General features: G+C 43.1%; 6 protein-coding genes across 6 annotated transcripts; 5 read left to right on the forward strand and 1 right to left on the reverse strand.

The window, feature by feature from the left end:
• Positions 1-4107: 4107 nt before the first annotated feature.
• Positions 4108-5017, forward strand: MELLADRAFT_52751 (uncharacterized protein; the record flags this gene model as incomplete). Its single annotated transcript, XM_007410814.1, has 5 exons — positions 4108-4211; positions 4286-4418; positions 4498-4731; positions 4815-4926; positions 4986-5017. 5 exons carry the CDS (start codon positions 4108-4110, stop codon positions 5015-5017), a joined length of 615 nt encoding a protein of 204 aa, XP_007410876.1.
• Positions 5018-10148: 5131 nt separating this feature from the next.
• On the forward strand, positions 10149-10891 carry MELLADRAFT_72078 (uncharacterized protein; the record flags this gene model as incomplete). The annotated part of the gene is made up of 2 exons (XM_007410815.1): positions 10149-10390; positions 10514-10891. Coding segments are annotated over 2 exons (335 nt in total), but the record flags the coding sequence as incomplete, so codon positions are not given.
• A 754-nt stretch (positions 10892-11645) lies between these two features.
• On the forward strand, positions 11646-13460 carry MELLADRAFT_72079 (uncharacterized protein; the record flags this gene model as incomplete). Its single annotated transcript, XM_007410816.1, has 10 exons — positions 11646-11801; positions 11892-11910; positions 11986-12021; positions 12130-12236; positions 12307-12344; positions 12427-12522; positions 12605-12717; positions 12804-12937; positions 13032-13145; positions 13246-13460. The coding sequence occupies 10 exons, from the start codon at positions 11739-11741 to the stop codon at positions 13303-13305; spliced, it is 780 nt and encodes a 259-aa protein (XP_007410878.1).
• An 898-nt stretch (positions 13461-14358) lies between these two features.
• Positions 14359-16969, reverse strand: MELLADRAFT_48703 (uncharacterized protein; the record flags this gene model as incomplete). Its single annotated transcript, XM_007410834.1, has 8 exons — positions 14359-14770; positions 14841-14918; positions 14994-15149; positions 15213-16061; positions 16136-16287; positions 16357-16472; positions 16561-16724; positions 16812-16969. The coding sequence occupies 8 exons, from the start codon at positions 16875-16877 to the stop codon at positions 14738-14740; spliced, it is 1614 nt and encodes a 537-aa protein (XP_007410896.1).
• Positions 16970-17168: 199 nt separating this feature from the next.
• Positions 17169-17907, forward strand: MELLADRAFT_87746 (uncharacterized protein; the record flags this gene model as incomplete). Its single annotated transcript, XM_007410817.1, has 5 exons — positions 17169-17363; positions 17447-17452; positions 17515-17547; positions 17633-17663; positions 17759-17907. The coding sequence occupies 5 exons, from the start codon at positions 17169-17171 to the stop codon at positions 17905-17907; spliced, it is 414 nt and encodes a 137-aa protein (XP_007410879.1).
• Positions 17908-18713: 806 nt separating this feature from the next.
• Positions 18714-22608, forward strand: MELLADRAFT_116739 (uncharacterized protein; the record flags this gene model as incomplete). The annotated part of the gene is made up of 3 exons (XM_007410818.1): positions 18714-20107; positions 20192-21755; positions 21829-22608. The coding sequence occupies 3 exons, from the start codon at positions 18779-18781 to the stop codon at positions 22317-22319; spliced, it is 3384 nt and encodes a 1127-aa protein (XP_007410880.1).
• Positions 22609-26436: the final 3828 nt, after the last annotated feature.

Below are 26436 nucleotides of genomic sequence, written 5' to 3' on the forward strand. Positions count from 1 at the left end.
TACTCATCATGACGCTCCTACATCTAGGAACAAGGTACATATTTTTTTAGATTTTTAGCTCTCTTCCTGTTGCCTCAGGACTTTTCTATGTCAGTAGTTTTCTTTACCTCCCGGTAAAGATTACATTTGGTGTAGTGTGTGTAGTTCCCAATTCAGAACCTTTGATACCACAAAGTCAAACTGTTTCATTTGTTTTCTGGCCTTCAATTGATTTGTACTGAGTCTGTTTGGTTCAGAAAAAAATTGATTAGACTTCTGTTTCTTCTGGACCATTGCAGATTATCATGAAAGAGAGCAATCAAACTGATGATTGAAAGTCATTTTGAAAAGGGAAGCCAACAACTCATGATTTGATTGAAGTCCTTTAAATCTTGAAAGGCTTCCTCATATAGTTGATAGGTTTGACTTTAGAACACGGAAGGACAAACTTGAAGCAATGCAACAAGATACATATGTGGAGAGGGATCTCCTCGTGTGATTCATCTTTCAAGTCTGAATAGTCAATAAACTAACTCAGCCAGATGTATGATGTGTTGCCTTTAATTGTTGCAAATTTGTGCTGTAATTTACTTCATCTTGTTCTTGAATCAGATATTTTGTGACTATTTCACTCATAATGCAAAACACCTGAATGATTGAAGGTTTAGAGATTGAAGAGCTTAAGAACTTAATTTGCCTTGAAACACCCCATTGTTTCTTTATTTAAATGAAAGGTACAAGGGAGCAGATAAGTTCAGAAGTGGTATTGTGTGGGCTCAAGTGAGCAAGGTTTGGACAAAGAAGGTACAGGGAATCATTTGAAATTGAAAGGAAAATGTGCTGCTTGCACTCATATGCTCATCATTACAAATTTTTGTGCTGTTCAAGGCTTGAGGGTGTCAGACAGGGGTATTTTTGAGGCTTTGAGCTTGAATATCAAGATGATGAACGTGAGCTACATGAAAGTTTCATAGAGAAGCAATGGATTCCATTTACAAGATAATAAATGACTACAATAGTACTGACTTCATATGCACAAACACTCAGTGAGTTTGTGGGTCGTGAAGTGGGAGCACAATGTTTTTTAAGGTTTTAAGCATGAATTTGAAGATGATGGAAGGGTTATGTGGAAAAAGTGGTACAATGAGACTGTGTCTAAAAGCCAGTTTAGCTTTCTAGAGGCCTTCGAAGACCATATTTCCTTCATCTTCAGGGTATTTGGGATGTTTTTACACACACAATGATGTTATGAGATGGCTTTTGAGAGTTTGAGCATAGATACAAATGTGATGGAGTGGCAATATGAAACGTTGCTATTGTGAGACCAGGTGTAAGATTCGAAAGGAACCTTCACTGGATACCTCGAACGGGACACTGTGCGAACACAGCAGCGGGTTTTCTAGAACCCAAGTGACCTGATTTATATTACTAATCCAATCGAGAACACGTCTGGTTCCGAAGGATAGAGGGTCGAATATCAGTCCCGATATCACTACTAATATAAACAGCTACAAAGAAAGAGAAAAAGAAAGATAGAAATGAAATAATGACTCTACCTGGTTCCGAAGGATAGAGGGTCGAATATCAGTCCCGATATCACTAAGGAACCATTGGCGAGATTCGAGCAAAACAAATATATATAGAAAATGAAATTGAATCCTAAGTGTTAATAATTAAGTCTTGTCGTTATGTGTTTGTGTAATGACCGTAAGGTCTTACACCAGGTCTGGAAGTAAACTTTGTCATCTTGGGGGGGTGCAATCACTATATTCCTTACATGTTCAGGATGCTTGCGGGGATTCTATGTGCTACTTTGTATTTCAGATCAAGAGTACCCAAGTTATGCAAAACTTGTGCACAACACTTTCTCAGATGAATTGGGCAAAAGAATCACCTTTATACATGGTTGGTATCTGTCATTGTACTTGGTTACAATAAGACATATTAATCTGTTTCAGAAACCCGCAGCGGCTTCTATTCAAGATATTTAACTGCTACTATTGTGAATCAGCAAATTGAAGCAAAGTATAAGTTTTACATTAAAATGCATCGCCTGAAGATATCAAACTTGTAATTGGACCCAACTGACTCAAATTTTAACTTTTATACTTATGGGGAAGTTGGAATTGAGGTTGACAACTATGATCAACACCTAAGTTGGGTGTTGATCATCAAGGAGATTGACTATGAGTATATTGTTATGATAATATTGGTTGAAATTATTTTGAAAGTTGAATGATACCATATACAAATTGTGTGCATCAACATGTCACGTTGAACTGCTTGTGGGCATGATGAGATATTTGTCCATTTATGTTTGAAATACAACATTGGAACAATGTTTTCTTTGGACTCAAAAATCCCTAATATGACACAGCTGACAAATGAGGTCCTTGTGATCAGTCAATTGACTCCATGTTGTATGATATTTAGAATTTAGGTCACTTTGCCAAAGACGTGGTACACTGTGGTATTTAGAGGTTTTAAGGAATTTTGCAATTGGATTGGTGCGGGCAAGCCCGCATAGTCTCTAGTGGGAGCAAAAATGAGTGAATAGAAAATTGGAAACAAGATCAAATGAGAGGAAAATGGGAAGTGCTTACCTGGTTTGACATCTTGCAATTTACATCAAGGTATGTTTGTTGAGACTATCTTGAATTCAGACCTGGCCTTGTTTGGATCTGCACAAGCTCCTGTGATTCATCAGGGAAAGTGAAAAAGTATGAGAAGCATGCAAAAGTAGGTGACAGAAAAGATTGACTTATCATGTTGACCTTTGTGTGATCCAAACATAAGTTCTAAGAGAACCTCATACTCCAAAATGGTCTTGCAAAGACCTACCTGATCTTTTTGAGAACAATTGAAAGGGTTTGAACAAAGTCAGAACCAATATATATTAGTGCCACACAATGGGACACACTAACCACCTTTGACTCCTTGTGAGGGTTAGGTACTCTTTTGCAGTGCTCAAGGCTCACTAAATAGGGTAAGAAAGAGTTTATGATTTCAAGCACTTATATTTATATTTCAAATATAATGTAATTAAAATTAAAATTATAAAGAAAGAAATAAGGAAGGAGGAAGGGACTGGTCTGTATGGATAAATTCAGACAGATTACAGTTAGATGACTCCTAGCAGGAGATAGCTGTAATTGTGTGATAATTACTGAAAACTGGATCCAAGGTTTTCCTTCAATCTTCAATTTGACAGATTGAAGAGTGAGATAAACATCACCACTGTTTGACCCACGCACTGATTACTTCCAACTTTTCACCTTTCTGAGGGGGTTCTGTGTTTCTCCAGGTTTCTCCCAGTGGATTTGACGAGCCAGTCAATCACTCCGGCTTCCGGTGAGCAAAACTCGAACCCATTGGCAAGTTGGGATCCATGGTGAAGTCGAGAATGGACTAACTCGCACATCTTACAGGATGTTAGTGAACGGGGGCAAGGACGGGCGTATATAGAACCCAGACACTCGAGTGCGTATTCTGTTGGGGATGGCTTTTGCGCAATTTGTTGTGAACGAAGTCTTGGCTATCAAGAGTACAGCGAGTTTACTTGTATTCTATATCACGACTCGCCGACAGCGACCCAGAGTTGTAGTATTGGATACAAGAGACTCGGAGATTGTGAAGCGGTGTCTCCGTAGGTGTATAATTGTAGACAAGAAAACGAAGCGCACATGGTCTATGAGACATGGAGGATAATAGTGCCAAGGATATTTTATGTTCTTGTCGAGGAGTGACATGCTGAAGATGGTGGAGTTGCTTGCTTTGGTGTTAAGGAAAGGAGACATGATCTCAACCAATAGGACAACGGCTCGTGGGGCGATCTGGCTTGCGCGACGAAAACTTTGGCGAGATTGAGCGAGATAGAGTTTGCTGGAGTTATGTGGAACATGTCCAGCTGGCGGTTTCTGAGACTGCCCATACGGGTATGTGGCCGAGCACCAGGGGGAGCGTCTACTTAGGTTTGGACTCGAACGAAGCTAGGTTTGTAGGTCTCACCGCTTAGGTTTCAAAAAACCAACCGGGGCGGTTGATCGCCGGGCGTACGCTGGGGGCTCGTAACCGTGGGCACCCTCTAATTCGACATCAAGATTCTTCAAGGCAATCTCATCACTCATCATGGCCACCATCTCCGTCCTTCCGGCAGAAGTATTAGCAGCCAACGCTGATGGAATCAAACTTTTTGGACGATGGGATTCCGCCGATGTGGAAGTCAAAGACATGTACGAACGCTCAAACCGCATCTCTGGAGTCCCCACCACCGATAATCACGCCTCCACTGACTTGGTGATGACAGCTCTTTGACTGACTATATTCAGATCCGAAATGCCGTCTTTGTCCCTCACACCGCTGGACGTTACGCCGTGAAGCAATTCCGAAAGGCCCAGATGCCCATTGTTGAGCGTTTGGTCAACAGTCTCATGATGAAGGTAATCTACCACCCTGCAGCGATTATCATGCCTCATACATTTTCCCCTAACGGACTCGTTTTTCCAAATCCAATCATAGGGTCGAAACAACGGAAAGAAGCAAATGGCAGTCCGCATTGTTGCCCATGCATTCGAAATCATCCATCTCCTGACCGACCAGAACCCAATTCAAATCTTGGTCGATGCTATCGTCAACACTGGTCCCCGTGAAGATTCCACACGAATTGGATCCCAGGGAACTGTTCGACGACAGGCCGTTGATGTCTCACCTCTCCGTCGAGTCAACCAGGCTGTCTCTCTCCTCACCATTGGGGTTTGCCACATCATTTGTACACCATGTTCTCGTCAAACTCCAGTAGCTGATCTTGCATTCATTCGAAATTCCGTGCCCCGTAGGTTCGCGAGTCTTCATTCCGAAATGTCAAGTCGATCTCTGAATGCCTGGCCGATGAATTGATCAACGCCGCCAAAGGATCATCCAACTCGTACGCCATCAAGAAGAAAGATGGTACGCGGCTCTTCTCCTTTGTCTGGACGTTACAGTGGCTGACTCACCTCTCGTCACAGAATTGGAACGTGTTGCTAAGTCTAACCGATAGATATTTGCAATTCAAGCTCCTCTCCTCTTAATTATATCCACGGCCTAGATGTTATGCACTCGAGCCTAGTGCCAAGCGAAGTCTTCACGCGAAACATCGTATCCTTCTCCCTGTTATCCAAGAACACACTGCACACATGACCCTATGCTTTACCTCCCAAAAGTCACAGTTGAAACACCAGTTTCAGCCTGACATTATCGCACTAAGTCACTTCAAGGAGCCTGAGTAGCCATGTTTTACATCGAGCTACGTGTCTGCTTGAATTTTGTCCATGCAACTTTGACCTTCATGCATCACATCCTGATCTGTGTATCTCTTGTCTCCGTGCCTTTTGTCTCGAATGAAGCTCAAGGTGGGCAGGTAAGATGTCAAACCAGTTGTAATTATGCCGCTGAGTGATAAATCTTCCAAATGATGTACATTTTTACCAGAGGCCCCTCCCCCCGTTTGGGCCTTATGTTGCTGAACTACACAGATGCCTACCCACCCGACACATCTTCACAAGACCCATGGTTTCAGACGGGTGTTCAGCGCAACGTTTGACAGTGTCGTCCTTCCTGACTTCTATGACTGTGCTGTTGAAGGCTCAACAAAGTCTGCAAACTCGATGGTCAAAATGGACTTTATGCCCTTGAATGACAGCCAAATGCAAGGTTTATCAGGTGAAAACCCTTTCCAGTTTGCTTGCCTTTTCTTTTTCAAACGGTGCAACAGAAAATAATGGTATGGTTATAGCCTAACTCTTCACTGAACAAAATGTGAGGAGTTGAAGGCACCAGCATAAGCGGCAGGCACACAACCTCACAAGACTTTTATAGACCCAGGGGCCAGAGGATGTCCATTTGCTAGTGCTATATTGATTGATAAATTTCTCCGGTGAGTTGCCTGGCTCACAGGCCAAAGTTTGAGGATACTGTATAAGTCCCTCTCTTGACTACTTGCTCAGCCAAGAGGAGCTTTAATGTCAGGTTAGCTTCTTGTATCAATATTCTTGCTGTTTGAGCTCCGCCTGTGCACATCAAACTCTTACCCACGTTTGCCAAATGAGGTTTAAAATACAAAATTATATGGCCCAGCATTTCTCCTATGTGGCCTAGGATATACACTGCAGGCTAACCAGCTTGGCTTGAGGTACACAAGGGCCCCTCTATCCCCCTATAAAGGGTGGTCATCTAGAAATATGACTTTTCAGCTTGTGTGGAATTACACTTCATTGAATTATACACTGCTCTCTCAGATTCTTCTGGTTTTTTGCCCTTGTTATTAAGCTTTTCAGAGTTGCTGGTTTGATACAGCTGATTGGAAAAGATTAAACCAGATAGAGAGCTATGGGTAAAGCCAGGGATGAGTTTTTGTAGGAGCTCAAAAGTCATATTTTTGCATGACCATTTACAGGGCACACTGGGGTCCTGATCTGTGCCAGGACCAAAGTCTAGCCTAGGAAAATTTGACAGGCAGGGCTGAGCTTGTCCAACATCAGCTTCCAAAGATAAAGCTGGCATGGTGGTTGTCTGACATGACTCTGGGTTCAAAACCCTTTTGTGCAGGACACCCAAAGCTAATGAATAAGAAACTGGCCTAGAAACTGTGAGTTCACCCTCAACTCTAAACTCCTTGACATGTCAAGGATATTCTTGAGGTGCACACATGAATGGCTTCTCACAATTATCTTTTTGTGATTGGCCACCATCCATACGGCCACCAACTATGGCCTAGCTACATGGCTGCCATTTGATCTGCCCAAATACTTCCTCAACAATCTAGCAACCATTGACAACACCGGCACAACAGGAGCTCTGCGCACGCTTCACACCACACCAAAAGCCCACTTACAACACAATATGAACCTCATTTGACCGGAGACCAGATTACAAGCTAAAATCATGAATTTCATAGCTGAATCATTGTCAAAACCCAGTTACCAACCTGTCTTCCCCATTATCCAACAGGCACAAAATTCAAACCAATGAGATCAGCAAAATATATTCTACCAGTTCCTCAAACACAAACTTGGCAAAAAAATTGATGAATTTATTTACTGTCAGTATAGCACTTGGGAATAAGGCATCCTCAAAAATGAATTAGACCATACCAGGCTTTCAGTGCCGTCTTTGTGCCACAATGCGCTCAGAATGATTTCCTTAAAGTTGCATAGACATCAGGGCTAGTCTTTAGTGACCAGGCAAGCTCACCAGCAGAGGCTCCAGCCCCACCATTGTCAACCCAAAGTTGGGTCCTGGCCTTGGCTGGTATACAGTCCCCTCCAAGTGTTGCATATAATCACTTAATTGCCTGAACGGTACCAGGGCAAAACTGCATTTCCCTTTGAATGATCATTTTGAATCTTTATGATCAATTGATCACAATTTTCCAATAGATTAAAACCCTTTGAGTATACACTCCTGATTGTTTTCTGATTGAACAAATTGTAACCAAGGGAAAAGAAGCCAAATTGGTTCATCTGTAGTTGGAAATGTATTTGGAAAGAAATGTAGTCTAATGTGGTACTGGGTTTTTGGTCCTGGTCAAACCCAAACCCAATAGGTGAACCACCCTGACACCTGTCTGCAGGATGTTTCAACCACACATTGAGATATTGGGTTGGCATTCCAGGTTGGGGCATCATTGAGATGTCTCAGAGATGGGACAACCTCACTTTATCTTTTACTAAGAGTGCTTATTGGCATAATTGAATACAACACCAACTAAATAATACAACTGAAAGGACTAGTTGCCCTTAGAAAGGTGGCCATCTAGTCAAAGCGTGGTGTGGAGTTGACTTTTGGATGCATATAGGTACTTCATCCCTTGGATGCCATGGCGGTGTTGGTAGTCCAAGGACATCTTGCAAGGCTTCGCAGTGTCCGAAGGGGACACCCGGTGGACGCCTTGCAGGAGACCGTGTCAGGATGTCTAATCAACCTCTGCAAAAAAAGAAGACCTCAAAAGTCAACAATCTCCCTTGCTCCGACTACATGGCCGATTCTCTAAGGTGAACTACTCTCCTCTCTTTATTAACTTGTTTAGTCAGTATTTTATGCAATAAATGCCCAACGCACTTAAAAAAAAAAGAAGACCTCAAGGTATAAATATTTAAGTGACTTCGTGGTGTCAAATCCTACCCTTTCCTAGGTGTTGGGACCTGTACTAGCTTATTCACGAAAGATACGACACCGGATTACCCCTCCGGCCCCGACTGGTTTACTACACTTACCTGTACTGACTGAATTGACTACGCTGTATATGTAGTAGCAAGATTTTCTCTCAAAGACAAAAAACAATCAAGAAGATCAATGATTGTTTTTGGTAAGGACTACAGATGCAATTGCACAGAGCAACTTTATGATAGATATGAGGATGATGGCAAAAGAAACCTTATAACAAACAAGGGACTTGAAAAATACAATAATACACATGAGACTTCAAAAAGGAAGTATTACAAAGATATCACCACCAAGTATGACCACCGTCTGCTTCCAGCACAGCCTGGATACAATGTGGCATAGATTCTACCAGTGAACGAAGCTTGTCTTCTCCAATAGCTTCCCACTCATGCTTCAAAGCCAAACACATTTCCTGCACTGATTTACCTTGATGATTTTTTGAGATCGAGTGCTTCATATCATGCCATATGTTCTCTATTGGATTGAGATCAGGGCTATTTGCGGGCCAATCAAGCTTTGGAACGCCATGAGTTCCTTGCTACTCTTTGGCGACTTTGCTCGTGTGAACCGGCTCACTATCTTCCATCAATACGTGGCTTTCAGAGCTGGTGTCAGAGGCAAGGAACGGCGCAAGGCTACCTTTGTACGCTTGGGCAACAAAGTCGGTGGCATTTTGTTTTCCCGGCTCCATAAAGACCAGATTCAGCTTCTTGGTGTTTGTGAACCCCCCCAGATCATTACAGATGAGCGACCACTCTTGAAAGTTGAAACGAGGTATCCTTTTTTGAATCGTTCTGTGGATTTGCGCCAGACTCGAATCTTCTCCGACTTTTTTCCAACCTCAAACAAAGACTCGTCTGTCCAGATGATGTCTTTCCAGTCATCGATTGTCAGATGTTGATGAGATAGTGCAAATTGAAGTTGCCTCTCAATGTGATCGTCCTTGAGGAATGGCTTAGGAGCTGGTACTCAAGAGTGGTAGCCAAGTTTTTTTAAAGCAGTCCAAGCTGCGGTGGGACTGATATCAAAGTCGAGTTTTGAGGTGATATGTCCAAGTGAAGCCCGTCGATGATTTTTGACTACATCCTTGAGATCACGAAGGTTTTGAGTTGAAAAATTTTTCGGCCTGCCTGGGGGCTTGGTAGGTATCAAAGTGTGAGTCCTTCTATACTTCTGAATGACCATAGCAATTGTTGATCGTGGGCGCCCTAAGCGTTGCACCGCCAACATAGATGCCTCGGATTGAAAAATCCGAGGCATCATCGGATGGAAACCCTCGGACAGGTCTTGTCCGAGGATTTGATCCGAGGTATTTTTTGACGCAAAATAATACCTCAGATCAAAACCTCGGAAAGATTTTGTCCGAGGATTTGAGTCCGATGATACCTCGGATTTTTCAATCTGAGGCATCTTTGTTGGCTGTGTTGAGCTATCTGTGTCCCTTTGAGACCACCCTTGTGGAGACCAATTATATGGCCACACTCATCAGCTCTGAGATTGCGAGTCCTCATGGGGAAGAAGCCTTCATGAGTTGAAACATACAGTCATTGATGAATGTATGGAGGGATGAGGGAAAACGGGTGCGAGGGTTTGGGAGAATCAAAGCAGATCTTGTTAGTGTTCATGAAGATGGGAAGCTATAACAGAATCAGTGAAAGGTCTTCAGATTCTAATTGATGATACTAACATGATTTACTTGATTTGAAGCAAAGGAAAAGCTTGAGGTCAAAAACTATCCTCTTGGATGCAAGGCTATAGCAGAATTTGGTGGTTCGATGAAGGTAAGTGTATTAAACCAGTCGGGGCCGGAGGGGTAATCCGGTGTCGTATCTTTTGCGAATAAGCTAGTACATGTCCCCATATGTAAGCCCATGACTCAGTCATGGCTTTAGGCGGAGAGTCTCTCTTCCTGCTTGATCCATCATCCAGAGATGTTTCCAGTGCAATTTGTCAAGTAAACATGTTCTCAAGTCTATCTTCAACAAAGTCACAGCCATCATCAACCGATCCGCCACCACCACCAGACCGTTCACAGAGATCTGTATGTTGGAGCGCGAGGGATGCCTATTTCACTTGTTTGCGAGGTCATCACCAGAAAGAGGTGGAATTTAAAAAAACAACCAAGTATTATTTTGTCCCTGGGGAAGAACCAAAATCGATATGCGAACGGGAAAGGAGTGAATATCATAATGATTGCGTGCATAGCTGGGTATGTGATTCACCTGAACTGACTGCCTCTCGTTTCTTAAGAAGCCCAAACTACTCATAGCTTATCTGGATTGACGTCTTGCAATCTATGTCTCGCACCACCTTTGATTAATTGATACCGCAGGTCGAACACTTCAATCAAAGAGTCGTGAATGAGCAACGTTCTACCGCCACTCGCCTTGCCCTTCAAAACCCTAACTCGTCAGGACCCCGTTGAATCATACTTCACGAGTTTGATCAAATACTACTTACTTAAATGCATTCACCTCGAGTCCTCTGGCGATTGGCGTCCAGCTATATGTTCATCAAGACATCGCGACCAATCCTTGAAAGCTGATCGAAATACCGGTTTTAACAGAGTCCATCTCAGCTCAGGAATTGCTTACTTTAATCACACGCCTAACAAGAAGGCCGCTTAAAAATGTAGCAGGGCTACGATAAGACCGGCGTCAGAATCCCAATGCAAACAATGCAACAATTGGTCAAAGCCATACTTCCTTACAAAAATGGAAATTGTAGGAATCCTCTCAATGACAAAGGCTCGCGCTTGAGAGGTCTTTTTTTCAATTTTCTTAAGCTAAGTTGAGCTTCACACAGTATGCTCCCCAGATTTTCACAAACACTTTTGAGCAAATACCACGGCCAAAATCTGAGCAATCGATCCCTTGTATATATCTTTTATGGATGGACAAAAACTCCAGTTCCTACGTACTTGTCATCAAAGTGCTTGGTTTAGTTTTAACATTTGATCATTGTCCCCATCTAGTGGTACTTGCTGCTGTCTATCAGTACGTGAAGCGCGTTTTGAGGACCTACAAGAGAGATGTTGAGCACAACATAATTCCAGATGAAAGATACTCGATTAGGGTGTTCAAACCTCAAAATCAATTCATGCAAGTTTTGTGCAAGTTCTGTGCAAGATATGAATAGAACTTGCACGGATCTTGCACAAAACTTGCAAGAGTCGGTCTCGCACGGTTTTTGCACGGTTTGGAACACAATAACTCGGGTTGTCAAAAAAATTACTGTGCAAGATTAGTGCAAAAAATCTTGCACGGATCTTGCACGGATCTTGCACGTCGGTCTTGCACATTTCTTGCACAGGTTTGAACACCCTAGATGTATTGAGTTTGAGATCGGGTAAGATCGGGTATAAGGAAATCCGTTGGACCGGATGCCTAGAACCCGGCTGAATCAAGACCGAGGGTTATGTTGAGATTCAATGAACGGTCAGCTCTTGACCATTGTTATCCACCAGCAATTACATAATCATCCTTTCATCCAATCTAATCAAATAATCGTATACTCTCGAGTCTCAACATCACCCTCAAGTCGACATCCTAACAGTCATGACCAGCCGAGCGGAATTGATCGCTTGGGTTAATGACCTCCTTCAAATTTCCTACACCAAAGTAAATTGCACAACCCTTGCTCTCTTTAAACGAAGCCTTCCGATCACTGAGCCTTGATCCATCCTCTTTCTTAAACTCTCCCACTCCAAGATCGAGCAATGCGGAAGCGGTTGGTTCATCTCGCCTTTCTTTTGTCTCTTGCCTTATGTGAACTCACCAATCTTTTCCGATCTTGACAAACCAGGTGCAGCCTACGCTCAAATCATTGACTCGATCTACCGTTAGTTATATCCCTGATCTATGCCTCTCGGGGACTCGAATGAGCTTTCAGATATCTGGATCTAATTATGTGTTTCTTATGGTGGTGATTTGACCTTCTTGAAAATAGACGATGTCCCTTTGAGCCGAGTCAAAATGAATGCAAATCAGGAGTATGAATATGTGAACAATTTCAAAGTGCTTCAAAGCGTTTTCAAGAAACATCAAATTGACAAGGTGGGCGTGCGTCTCAAGTTACCTTGATCGAAGATTGTCTGATATCATTGTTTCTGGATTTATTTCGTAGCCTATCCCAGTCACTGCTCTGATCAAATGCAAGATGCAGTAAATAACTCTTGACTAATACTGCCTTGTGACCTACCCGAGGTGCTGAGATCACCATGATTTATGATCATCCGCTGTACAGAGACAATCTCGAATTCATGCAATGGCTCAAGAAATATTGGGATATGCATTTCCCCGGGGGAGAGTACGATGCCGTTGCTAGGCGGAGGGGGGCACCGTAAGTTATTTCAATCGCGTAAATTGCTCCAGCTACTATACTCGTGATCTGATCTATACCCACATTATTTCTCTGGACCTAGTGCCGATCCAAATCCATTGATTGCTGCTCCGCCTGCAGCATTGAGAAGTTCCACAAACGGTGGGGCTGCAAGAACCGCCGCGGCCACAAGACGAGCCCCAGTTGCTAGTGGTGGTACGACCTGCTTTGACACATCCTTCGCGACACTTACTTTTCCATGGATTTATATTGTTTTTGCACGTATCACCTTTCACTTTTAGGGGTACGTGCTGGAAGTCGCGCAGGAGGCGCAGCGTCCGCAAGCAGAGAGGTTGAACAATTGACTGCTCAACTCGACGAGTTCAAACTGAGTCTCGAAGGTCTAGAAAAGGAGCGTGATTTCTACTTTAACAAGGTACGTGGTGACTCACTTGTCGCACACATTGAAACAACTTGTCTTCCGTTGGTGAGGATCATATCCCTGACGCTTGTGGACACATCTTTGATAGTTACGCGATATTGAAATCTTGATCGGAGCGAGAGCTGAGTTGAAAGACGGTACCGTGTCTGAGATCGAGATGGACAATCTCAAACAGATGCAAGCAATCTTGTATTCGACCGAAGTGAGTCTGGCAGAAACCTTTCAACATGCCTCACTGCATCAATTGCGGCTGTGTCATGGCTTTTCTCGACGAGTTACTGATATTTTTTCCACGCTTTTAGGAAGGATTTGAAGTCCCTGATGCTGAGAAGGGGCTAGTGGATGAAGAAGAAACTTTTTGAAAAAATCCTTGTTTTATATTCAGGCCCTATTCCGGTTTCAAGCTCAGCAGTCATCCGTGTAATAATGTTCTATCCTATTCACAACAACTCTCACTCATCATCTACCATTTAACAAACCTAGGTGATATATGAAGCTCTACAACTTGAAAATTGTCCGGTTGAAGCTCATTACATTCAGCTTCGTCTTGCAAAAGCGAGCTCGTCTTTGTGTTATATGCATATATTTTTCAAAGCTGATGAGCATCACTTTGAAATTTCTTGAAACCCACAAGACTTCAAATCCGTGGATTTTGTTACAATTCCTTGTTGCCAGTGGTTACAACCATGTTAAAGACTTAGGAGCCGTGGTTATCCAGTTGTCAACAGTATGAAGGCTCGTCTAGCGCAATGATCGTCATAATTGATGCTTGACAGACTTGCAAAGATTTTTGGCATGCGAATCAGCGCTATATGATGATCGCCCACACCTCATTGATAAGACTGATCATGTCAACTGGAAAGACCAGATCTAGTGACTATCTCTCTACATAGAAGCAATGAAAGCTTGGATTTTTTGCAAATCTTCACCTCAACAAAATCTTACATGTCAAGAGGCTCCACTGGCATGCAGAGGCAATTGTTCATGTCAGACTTATCAATCTGATCAAAGACTAACTTTCAATTTGCTTTGGTGGGCGGTTGAAGAAATATCTTACGTATAGGGAGATACAATTGGGTAGCCAGGTCTCCTCAAAGTCACAGAATACTTGGTAAATCATATCAATGAAAGTTTGGTCCTCCATCAGTGAAATTTTCATCTCAAGCTCAAAGTTCAAAGAATCAAAACTGGACAATTCACCTAGAAGTATGGCTAGGGCCATGTGTGCACCACAAAAAGAGCCGTCTCCACTTTGAAAAACCTTCATGATCAATGAAAACTCCTCCCTTTTGGTCTCTTTTGCGACGCCCTACCGTTCTTTGTATTAGACTACGCTGAAAGAGTGCTTGTGACTTAACTGGATGGCTGACAATCACCAGACTTCAGAGGCTAGATGGATTGTTCAACCAGTCGTTGGATTTACACGTGAGCGTTACTGGCTGCATGAGAGGATTACAGGGATAGGTGCCTCGATTGTTTCCTATACTCCTCACAGATTGTATAAAGTCGGCATTGACCAAGGAGTTTGGAACTTGATAATAGTAACCCGATGAAAACAAATACAACTGCAATTTATGGCCCCAATGTACGAGTTACAAAAAGCAGCAAAAGAAAGGTCGAAGTGAAAGAACTCATATTACACGTTAATTGTTTCAGGATCTATGAAGTACAAAATGATACAAAACTTGCTTGCTAAATCAATCGGAATGGAAACACAAAATTCTGAAGGATAAGAGACCTAGAGAAATTTCCGGTGAAAGTTTGAGCCGTCATGAATCCAATGAGGTTGCATGCTTAATGGTCACCGAATTGCGATTCGGTGACACCCTGCGATTAAGAACGAGAGAAAGTCAGTGAGGATTATGGCATAGAATAATGAAGCACAGTGTAAGCTTACTTTTCCCATGGCAGCGGTCGAACTGACCCCGCCAGTGCAAGTCTTCAACAAGTTGTCGGCAAAGTCGGCGCCTGACCACTGTAAGGGTATTGAAAATCACAAGTCAGCGGTCTAGTGCTACGGGTGACAAAACCCTCACAAGAAATAACAAACCTTTTGATGCGTGAGCACGTCGCATCCGATATCACGTTCCTTACGTTGTATTTCCTCCACATAAGCTTTCATGCCTTCCTTGGCAAAGGATTTGGCAAACAGATCGGAAATGTAAGCGTTGGAGTGAAGTCCACCGAGCGTGATGAATTGCCAACACTTTCATCGAGTATGTTAGCCATAGCCACAAAACATATGATGATGCGGATACTTTGGACTCACGAAGCCCAATTTTCCAAGCTCCCAGACGTAATCTTTCATTTGTTGGGTAGACAGACCCGCAGCATCCCAGTTGAAGGAAGGGCTAAGGTTGTAGGCTAGCCATTGGTCAGGCCAAACGGATCGAACACCTTTAGCAAATTCTTTGGCTTGTTCCAGGATGGGGCTCTTAGTTTCCATCCAGAGTAAATCGGAATAAGGTGCGTAAGCAACGGCTCGATTGATCGCGCATCCGGTACCACCTTGATATCGATAAAATCCTTCTCGAGTACGCGGCATGTCCCAATCCCAAAAGATCTCAACTCCGTATTCTTTCTTTGCTAATGATTTGGCCGCTTCGTGACTAAGCCCCATGGACCGTTTGACCCAATCAGCGATTTGACTAGGAGAGCTACCTTTCTTCTTCATAGCGCTAGATATCGCATCAGAGTACAAGACCAGATTGGCCTTCAATGTCCAATCATCTTCAATGTTTTGCAAAGCGTCACCCGATTTTCCTTGGCGTTGGGCAGTATTCATGATATCGACGAGATGGCCAATGTTGGGGTTGGTGGTACCCAAAATGTAAGCGTGATCCCGTTCATCGACATTGGTGCTAAGCAAAGTGGCGGCCTCGGCATCGGTACGACAAACAACGATGTTTTCGACGCCCATGATATCAAACTGGAGTCTGATGGCAACCAATCGATTGATGTGCTCTGAAATCGGGACTAATACTTTGCCAGCCATATGCCCACATTTTTTCGTCCCTGGTGCTTGATCTTCAATGTGGATGCCAGAAGCGCCCTTTTCGACAAACATCTTTGCTAATTTCATCACCGCAGTCAGACCACCATGACCGGTATCGGCGTCCTACATACGAAAGGAGGGTTTCAAGCTGCTATCCAAGAGATCCGCCGCAAGGAGAAATGGAAAACTTCACATACAGCAATGATGGGACGGAGATAGTCGGTTGGAGGTGTTTTGTTTCTTTGCTCTGGCGTCATTCTTAGACGAGCTTCTCTTTGACGACGGTCATGAAAGAGCTGAGCCATGAAGAGGTGTTCGACCTTATTTGGCACCGTATTGGAAGGATAGTCTTCAAAGATAAAATCGGACTTTAGTGTTTAATCCAAGACCTCACCATGTTTCAAAACCGAAGACTTACCAGCGAGATCAGGACCAGGCTCGTTGGTAGAGCTAGCCGTTGATGATGACTGCCACCCAGAGACATAAACTGTCTCCAAATACTTGGCCATTTGAGTCACTTGGACGGGATCCAATCTATATAAAAGTAGGTTTACAAGACTCGTCAGCTCTCAAGAAAAGCTGTTTCATGAGATGCATAGAGGGGAGACAAGGAATTGCTTACGCTCCATAAGTGTGACTCGGAGTACCGTTTTTGAAATGGTTACTCAATATATTCCATAGCTTCTTTCCAATTTGATTGGACGTATAGTTCATGGGAAGTGTACCCCGCTTACTGACTACTTGCTCAGCAGTGTAAGGACGTACCAATCCCTTGTAACGTGGCGACTGATAATCAGAAGAGACAGAGAAATAAAGATATCATCAAGAACATGTAAAGAGGATGAAAAGAATGAGAAAGAAGACTTGACATGCCTGCCAAACTTGTTTCAAAGCTGCTACTTCAGCTTCAAAGATTTGTTGTTCTTTGTCTACGGCCATTTTGATGAGAATATTCTATATCAAAGGTTGTATGGATTATGAATTGGTGACAAGTAAGAATCCCAAGTCAATGATTGATTAATGAATTCCTTGTAAACTGAAAATGGTCAAGAAGCGATATCTGATTACCAACTGACGTCATTGACTCGCCGGCTTTCAGAACACCCATCAGCCGGACAAGCTCACATTGCCAATCCCACCAGGGACCTGGTCTTGTGACATCTCTGAGAATTGTGACATACCGACCCCCCTCAATACAGGCATAAAGCCATCCCAATATGTTTATACTAGATGAATCCGATTTTAAAAATTTATCAAGACTTTGTCCATTTTGTTTCACATGCTCAACATCGATTTGTATCAACTCCGCTCGGAATCAGGAATCATCAATCAACGAGAGTTCATCAAGATATCAAACTTATCATTTCATCTCATCAAATCAATACTACTGCTCAAAACCTAAACAGCGGTTTACTTTCACAATATGTTCGTAGAAAACCTTATCTCAATTTCAATCCGTTGCTGATTGAAATGCTCTCTGTTCCATCTTACAAAGGCCTGCATCAAAGAAAACGGTGAGTCAGATTCATTCATCTTCATCGACTTTTCCTCTAACTTTTGGTTTCTTCGTATCTAGCTCCGAACTCAGGAAGCCAAGAAGAAGGAAGCTGTGAGTGAAATATCCTCATTTTCAAATTGTTCGATTCGCCCATGTTCATTCTAATCTTGGCTTTGTTCCTTGACTATCCAATCAGGCGGGTGTTCGAGTAGCGACAAATGCTGGTGGTGAGTAACGTTTGGTATCCATCAATTCCACTTTAGATTTAAAAACAATTACTATTGAATCTGAATGGCTAACCTATGAATGGCACCAACAATAGGTGTACCCAAGAAACCTGAAAAAGTCAAGATTCAATGTCAAATCTGTAAAGGAGAATTTATCGCTTCTATGCCTACCGTTCTTCGAGATCATGCAGCGAACAAACATGTGAAGAACACCTTTGAACAATGCTTTCAGATTACAGTCTAAATCCATCATCAACGTCGTTTATATCTGATTTTTTTTCAAAGTGTATTATCAACCATTTCTGTTTTGGGATCGCTTTTTTTCCTATCCGATGACCGACAAGGGCCTTTCTTCTATCACATTGGATTATTTAGGATACCCATCTGAGTTGGTGTAGTAAATGGTTATTGATGATAACTGCTAGTAACAGCTTACATTACCGTGCTTATTTGTTCCGGTGAAATAGTTTGCTGTCTCCATTATACATACAACTTATAATAAAGGCTTTCAGAAAGGGTTGGCTTGTATATACGCTTTTCTACTATGTCTATCGGGTTCAGTCTGGCCGATACATGTACCCAATCATGAGTCGCTTGATCTAGGATCGTGGGTTGTAAAATCTTTGGAAGAGTGACTAAAAGAAAACAACTTCAATAGGAATCAATAAAGCTTCTGCTCGGCTCAGAATTTAATCTTGCTGGATTCAATCGTTGTTTGCTGCTCCTGACTCTGAATATAACCACTATTTCTTGCCTGCCTGTGGATATTGCACAGTTAAGATGCCACTCCGCTACAGAAAGTGAAGAGGCCTTCTTCAGTGACATCATCTGAACTTGTGTCATTTGTGAGTTACCGATTCATTGCAGGAGTTATGATTGGTTATGTTATTCGATTTGAAGGGTTTTTTTTGGTGAAGTGATGGTTTGTATCGCCCAGAGGAAGTGTGATGAGGATGAGCAGTTATGGTGTGACATGACATAAACTTATAAGTTACAGTGCTTAATATCAAATCTTGGAACTTCATGATTCAGTCTTTCTGAATGTTTCGTCATCGATGGAATTCAACTCATCCAACTTATCAACTTATCAACTTGACTTTTAATGTAATGAAGTAATGTTTTACTTATTACTGTTTACCTACTTCCTTGGTGCTTTCACCTTTCTACCTGCTCTTCTCATCATCGTCTGCTCATTCATCTACTTCACCTCACCTTATGCGAATCTCGAAGGCCCGACTAAAGCCATCTCAATCAGTCGTGAGGAAACTCAAGAATCTGAAAAGCTAAACACCAAGGAATCAGTCGAACAAGGTCTTCCTAAACTCTATAGGGCAGGATGGCTTACCGTCCGACAAACGTACGATCCTGTGCAAGCCGGTGATGGTACTTATATGGGTATGTTAACAAACAGCTATCGTAGCTTTATGGATCAGCGTTCGAAGGATCCTAAACGGTCTCGTCCTAAGGATCAGTTCTATACTGTCTTGAAGCAAAACGTACTTTTCCTTTACGAAGATGAGGATCAACTTGATTGTGCGGCTGCGATCGAAGTGACACTCTACAACACTTTACTTTACCCTGACGCTGGTCCGGATGGCGAACTCTATGTGAAACGAAGGGCAATATGTCTTAGACCTCAATCTCAATCTCTTTCAAATGAATCTACGACCAAAGACACCAAATGTCCCGAGAGCCCTACCGAGACTGAAGTCCTTCACGAGCGTCAGATTGCTGGACGTCCTTTACCTTGGTTCATCTTCACAAAGGATAATTATGAAAAAGAAGATTGGTATCATATGCTTGTTGCCTCCTCAAAACTCTCAAAACCCAATGCAAAATCAACATTTGCCAAAGATACATCTTTATTTGATCCTGAAGACATGGCCAAATTAGTCGACAGTATCGATCAACAGCCAGACCCAATTCCCATGCGATGGCTCAATGCTATGATCGGTCGAATCTTTCTCTCGGCCTATCGAACATCGGCACTCGAGACTTGGATTATTGATCGAATCATGAACAAACTCACACGGGTCAAAACTCCTAGTTTCTTGTCCGCAATCAAAGTACGAGAAGTCAACGTTGGTTCATCAACTCCTTTCTTCAGCAAACCTATGCTGAAAGAGCTGACGGGTGATGGAGACGCTAGTATGGAGGTACACGTGAATTACCAGGGCGAGTTCAGGATCACCGTCGAGACTGTAGCCACCATCAATCTGAGCGCCCGCTTCAAGCCGTATGTGGTCAATCTAGTCCTTGCTGTTGTTCTTAAGGAGCTTGAAGGTAACTTACTACTCAAGATCAAGAAGCCGCCAACCAACAGACTCTGGTTTGGATTCACAACTATGCCCCGCTTAGTCCTTCAACTTGATCCTGTTGTGTCAACTCGCCAAATCAAATGGGCCTTGATCTTGAAACCCATTGAATCAAGAATCCGTGAAGTGGTGAGCTCGTATAAAAGATGATAGAACTGATGACCTGGATGCTATGCTGATATTGGTTCCACGGGTGTTTGATCTCGAGGGTAGGTCTTGGAATCTATTGTTCTACCTCATCTAGACGACTTGGCTTTCTTTGATACCCGACCTTATGACCACCGTGGAGGTATTTGGGGGGATACTGCTCGCAAGAACGAAACAACTTCTCCTGCCGACTCTCCCTTTGGTGAAAAAGCCAACGAGGATAGTACAGAGAAGATTTCCTCGCCCATGTCATCCCACGAGGGCAATTCAACTGTCGATCCCGAACATAATCATTCCGTAAATGCATCCAGTACGAGTCGCGAGCCGGCATCAAATCTCGAAAGTTTAAGGCAGCGGACAGCTCACAAAGATCCTCAAGATGTGGAAGAACCAAGTGCCAACAAAGCGCCAACCTCAGTCACCGAGTCTAACCCCTTGCCTGTTCTATCCACCAACCAAGAAGGCAAGCGGAACAGCTGGTTTTTGAACAGCCGTAGACAAGAAAGCACCTTTCCTCCCTCTCAAAATTCCCCAAGAGCAAATGCCAAACCTGATTCAGCCAACGTGTCCGCGGAGTTTGACGGCGAGGCCCTGGCAAAGTTGAAAGAAGTTCTCAGGTCACGTTCAGAGTCGAGTCGAGTAGTCACCCCTTCCCTCAACTTCTCCAGTTTCTCCAACGATTTGAGTCTACCAACTATTGCCTCGCCTGATGCTGAATCCCTGGATCCTCTGGCCAGTGGTTCCGACGAGACGTCGCCCAAGCTCACACTACAACCTGCTTTTAACCATCTTTCTTCCTCACCTACATCTAACCTGATAAAACCAGACACTCCACACGAGATCACCGAAAATATCGATGTTGCCAATGAAACATCCAAGACTCCGCGCCGGATGCCACCACCGCCTTCTCACCGCCCTCTAGCATCACCAACAAACCTACCCCCTCCGCAGCGTCAACTCGGTACTGGCCTTGCAAAACAACCATCTGAAATCTCTTTAGGCTCCACGTTGCCTGGTTCAAATCCTACATCTATTCTTAATCAACTCCGAACTCGTGCGGCTGATAAAGAAGCGATTGCAGCTAGCATGTCACAGGCCAAAAATGTGGTACGAAAATGGGGGGCATCATGGACCGCAAAGCGTAAACAATCGCAGTCGACGCCCTACACGAACGGGTTCAACCCAATTCCAATCGATACACTCCCGGAGGCAATCGCATCTAGGAGTTCTATTCACGGCTCATCGGCAGAAGCAGCTGATGAGGAACTTCACCGTTCAAATTCCACGAAGGTGAACGACACTCTATTAGTCGACACCCTTGCCGATGGCGGCGAAGATGGCGAGGTTCGCTCGCACCAAGGACAAGGAGCAAGAAACGAGATGATGTCCCTCAATGAACATCGCCCTTCATCAATCATCGCCACCGGTTCATCAAGCACCAGCCCCGAGCTCAAGGCCCCCGAGCTACGCCACAAGACTAGTACCTCACGATTAAGTCTTGCCCCCAGTGAAGAGAACTCGGCTAAACGCAATCGTACAATTTATACAGCCAACGGGCAGTTCATTCCAGCTGCTCCACAGTCTACCACGGGGCTCAGTATCTCATCAGCTCAGCTGGTCATCAAGTCTGGTTCGTCATTGGGCTCTCTGTAGTTCAAATTTCATTCTTCCACATAAGCTCAACCGTCTCTCCTTTCGCACAGATAACATCGAACCGCTCACTGCTGGGCCAGCCTCCGGATCCGTCATGTCACAGCCATCGACTAGTCCAGCGATCTCTACCGAGCGGTCGAGCTACAGACCTGCACCGATGATGGCAATCCCGGGCATCAAAGACTCGAGTCATCGCTTTGCTCTTGGCTCGGACTCGGTTGCCCAGCAACTGCCTCAGCCAGAACCCAAACACTTTGATCCGTCAACCCAATCAGGTCTTTCGAATGACCGATCTGACACGTTGGGCCTGGAAGGGATGAGCCAGCCAGTCAGTGAGGTAGCACCAGAAAATTCAACTGGCTCGCCTAAATTGGTGGGATCTTCTGACCACAAGTCCGACGTCAGCCCCGAGACTTCAGACGCGCAGATCGACCAACAAAAGGTCATGTTGACTGAAAGCTCAAATTCTATCCCTGATCAAGTTGATCGAGACTTGATAGATCTCGGTGGGAGAAGTGTAGAGGAAGCATGGGGCTTGTGACCGGGTAGAACATTGGCGTGGCGGTGAGAAAAGCAGATGTTCGTCATTCATTACCTTGACTGTAAAACCAGAGCCGAATGGGTTTGATAAAGGCATTGTGAGTTTCATTCCATCTTAATCCGAAAGCAAGACTTAGCCGAAGCACAAATCATTGAGTTTTCCCAAAAAAATGTAGTGTACATACCTGTTTTGATCATAGTGTAGAACAAGATATCAATCCCACGCCCTTTATTTAATTACATGTGCACTATTTGCAAGTTTGATCTTTTTGCATGGCCATATGGCTTTGATTGATGATGTCCATATTTCCAAGCACTTCTGTGACCTGTACTAGAGTCATATGTTGTGTACCATTCTTTCGAATATCTAGAAACAGGTATAGGTATAATTTACCAGAAGTGTGAGACCTGAAAAGCTTGACAATCTGCATGTACTTGAATCCTTCTGAGGCATCGCCTGGTTGGGTTTCACCTATAAGATCAAAGAGAAGCTCTCTAATGAGCAATGAATTTATGGTCAAAGAAGATGATATTTCAATTGGAAATCTGCAACTTACCATATTTCAAGACTTAATGAAGGGTGACACACCAAACACATCCATGTTGTGTGGTTAGAAAACTTGCTTAATGAGCTGATACACTTCTTGACTCTGACTAGAAGTTGATCTCTCAAGAAACTCTACAAAATTATATTCATGATGGATGGTTGAAATCAAAAGAAGCAAGACTATATGCCTTAAAAGTCTTCATCTCACACCAAAGATAGATACCATACTCGAAAAATGGAGCTATGTCCTAACACCACAAAAATACTCATTCTGTTTTCATCAATCACTGACTAGAACTTGAAGATGTATCCATCAATGAGCCTTTCACCTCGGCTTCTTGTTAATCAATAGCTATGTAGATCTCCATATACTCTTACTATTTTATGGGTCAATAGATTTTTACACACAACCATTTACACTCCTTATTGAGTGTAAATTCGGTTGTGTGTAAAGATGTATGTAATTACGGGTGAAATACAATTTTACACCCCTTCGGGCCCAAATTGTAGTACAGTCAGTCCAGATTCGCTTGACGAGTCGAATTTTTATTATTATTGTTACACAGCAATACAGCTATCTTATAAGCATATGTTTATAAGTTTACTGAATTTCAAGCTGGTGCTGTTGACCAAATCGGAACAGCCCTCAGCTAGATTACCATCACCACCTCATCAATACCTTCTACAACCTCACCGATACCTTCCATTTATTCCATCTCATCTCATATCATATAAGAATTATGTTTGTTCAATACAGTGCCCAACTTAAAGTAATTGCATTCAACAAATTCCTAGCTGGACAAACGATCAAAGCCATCAATGAAGATCTGCTTACATCAATCTCACCGAGCTCTTTCTTACGATGGAAGAATCTGTACAACCGTACTCATGCGGTAGTCAGAGATCCAAAAACCTACGAACGACAAGGCCGTCACACTCTCTACACTGACAATGATCGAGATTTTATGATTGAACTTATCGAGGCTGATCCGACTCTATTCCTGGATGAGGTTCAAGAAGCAATGTACGATCACACCGATCTACTTGCTTGTCGTCAAACTATTGCGAACGATCTGAAAGAACGCCTTTTTCTTACCGTTCACAAAGCATCAAAAGTCGATATCAATCAATCACCTGAACTCCGAGCAGCCTACTCCGGTGAGATCTGCCACATGCCACCCGAGTTCCTAGTCTTCCTAGGTGAGTGTCCATTGTCATCTTCTCTTTGTTTAAGAGGATGTCATACTGATTCTAATGTTTTCTAACCTCCATTTAGATGAATCGGGTCTTCGACCGCAGGATGTGGAACGTGATCGTGTCAGGTCAAAGAAAGGCGAAAGACCAAAGGCATTGAAGCGTACAAGGGCAGGGCGTCACTACAGCGTGCTAGCTGCGATATGTGAGATGGGTCTGTTGGCAGTGAACGCAAAAGTTGATGGTTACTGTCGAGATGAATTCCAGGCATTCTTGAAACATGTCCTGGTGTGTTCGTTTTATTTTCTTTAGATGTGACCAATCATAGTAAGCTGACAAACTTCCTGTCAAAGCTTCCTGTCATGCAGCCTTACCCAAACCGAAATTCTGTCTTGGTAATGGATAACGCCACCATCCATCGCCGTGGAGGGATTCAAGCGCTATGTGAGGCGGCAGGAGTACTTTTAGTGTATTTATCACCCTTTTCCCCCGACTTTAACCCAATCGAACAAACTTTCAAGGTCTTCAAGGACACCCTTCGTCGAAACGGGCTCTTTGCTGAAGCTATTGATAAATTGGAATGTATGATGAGGGTCATGAGTGATATATGCACCAGTTCGTTCATTACTAGCTTATACATAACTGGTGGATATAGGCCAAGAAATGTATGAAATAAATTAGTCTTACATCTGATAAGAAAAAGTCGTGTCATTGTAAAATACACTAACTAGTTTGAAGAAATCAAAGATATGCTAGCTGAAGAAAGTTGTCATGGCAAAATGCTTCTTCAGTTTAAACATTTTTTTACCGTGTGTCTCCTCAAGGCGCGAGTGAGAGTAAAAGACAAAATAAGAAAACGCTACTAGAGAGAAAAAGAAAAGGGTGCAAGGAAACAAGAAATTATTATTAAAGTAAATCTACCCTTTTACAAAGACCGTAAAAGGCGTGAGCAACGGCATAAGTACCTCATTATTGTGCTTGTTGTGCACTTTTGCTTGAGGAACTTGTTTTTGCACTAAAAAACAAATTTTCATTACTAAATAAGCTGAAGATACAACTAGAGATACAACTGAAGAGATGATATGAAGAGAAAACAGTTAATAGATATCGTAGTGTACTGTGGCTACTTGAATAATACAATGTTTACATAATGATCCAGTACATTTATTTTGAGCGGTGAGAGCCTATTAGAAGGTTGGGTTTTTGAGATGATCTCGATACAAAGGTGCGTTCTCATGGAGACGCAGAGCGGGACCAAAAGCAAACCCAAGCGATTCCAACTTCTCGATACTGAGGTGATGGGACAAAAACATCTCAAAGTTTACCAAATCGTTCAATATCAAAGCATCTCGAGTTCTTTGATCATTTGGGTCAATTGAGGCAAATTCAAGAAACCTTTCAAATAGTGGAAGAGGTCTAGGAGCAGGTGAATCTGATCGGGTATTGGTTATGGGGACGCTGGTATTGCTGGTATTGTTGGTATAGGGAGGGGGTTGGGAAGTGGATCGAGCTGGTGGTGCAGGCCAGAACGGTTGGGATCTTCCTTGCGAATTGCTGATGGGCAACCAGACGAATTCAGGTCCATGAGGAGGTTTCATTATACTGACACCTGGAACCTTTGCAACCTATTTGAAATTGATTCAAGTCAATTCAATATTGCTGATGACTTTGGAGAAAGACAGAAGTGAAATCTTACTATCGCTTTTGCCCAGATGTCCATTGAAGCGTGGCTGAGGTGCATCGCCTGGGTAGGATTGCCGGGGTTGACACATCCCATGCATTCCTTTCCACCAATTGAAGCATGACCATACTTGACCATCAGCTGGGTTCGTATAGCCTGGAAAGTTGAGGCAACTCCGATGGTCTTTTCCAGCAGATCAATCAGTATACATGTCAAAGCATAATTAGATAGAACTTTACTTACATCCATCTCAAGCTCATCATGTCGAGCCGAATCCAATGCATCAGGATCAACATGGACCAAAGCTTGATCGAATTGGGTTTCCTGTTTGGTAGGTAAATCAAGAAACATGTTAGAGTCAATCAAAGAAAGGCAAAAAGAAAGGTGTGACTTACTTTGGAGGTGGTACGAGCTACCTTTTTTGGGTTCTCCATCAAAATACGGAAACCAATCTCTTTTCCAGTCTTGTCGATCACCATTCTCTTGAAATCGTTGAAATTTGTTTCGTTTGCAATTACCGGCATAAGTGACTTGCCAAAAACACCACCATTACTTACATATCCTTTTAAAATCACCTGACCATGTTGGTCAGCTAGCTTGAGTAGACGTCCACATGCCTTCTTGTGTTGGTCGCAAAGTTGAAAGAGCGCATCCTTCAAGCTCTGGAGTGGGACCCCATGAACTTGAACCAGGATA

This window comes from Melampsora larici-populina (assembly GCF_000204055.1).
Source record: "Melampsora larici-populina 98AG31 unplaced genomic scaffold MELLAscaffold_22, whole genome shotgun sequence".
In the NCBI taxonomy this organism is placed as follows: Eukaryota; Fungi; Basidiomycota; class Pucciniomycetes; order Pucciniales; family Melampsoraceae; genus Melampsora; species Melampsora laricis-populina.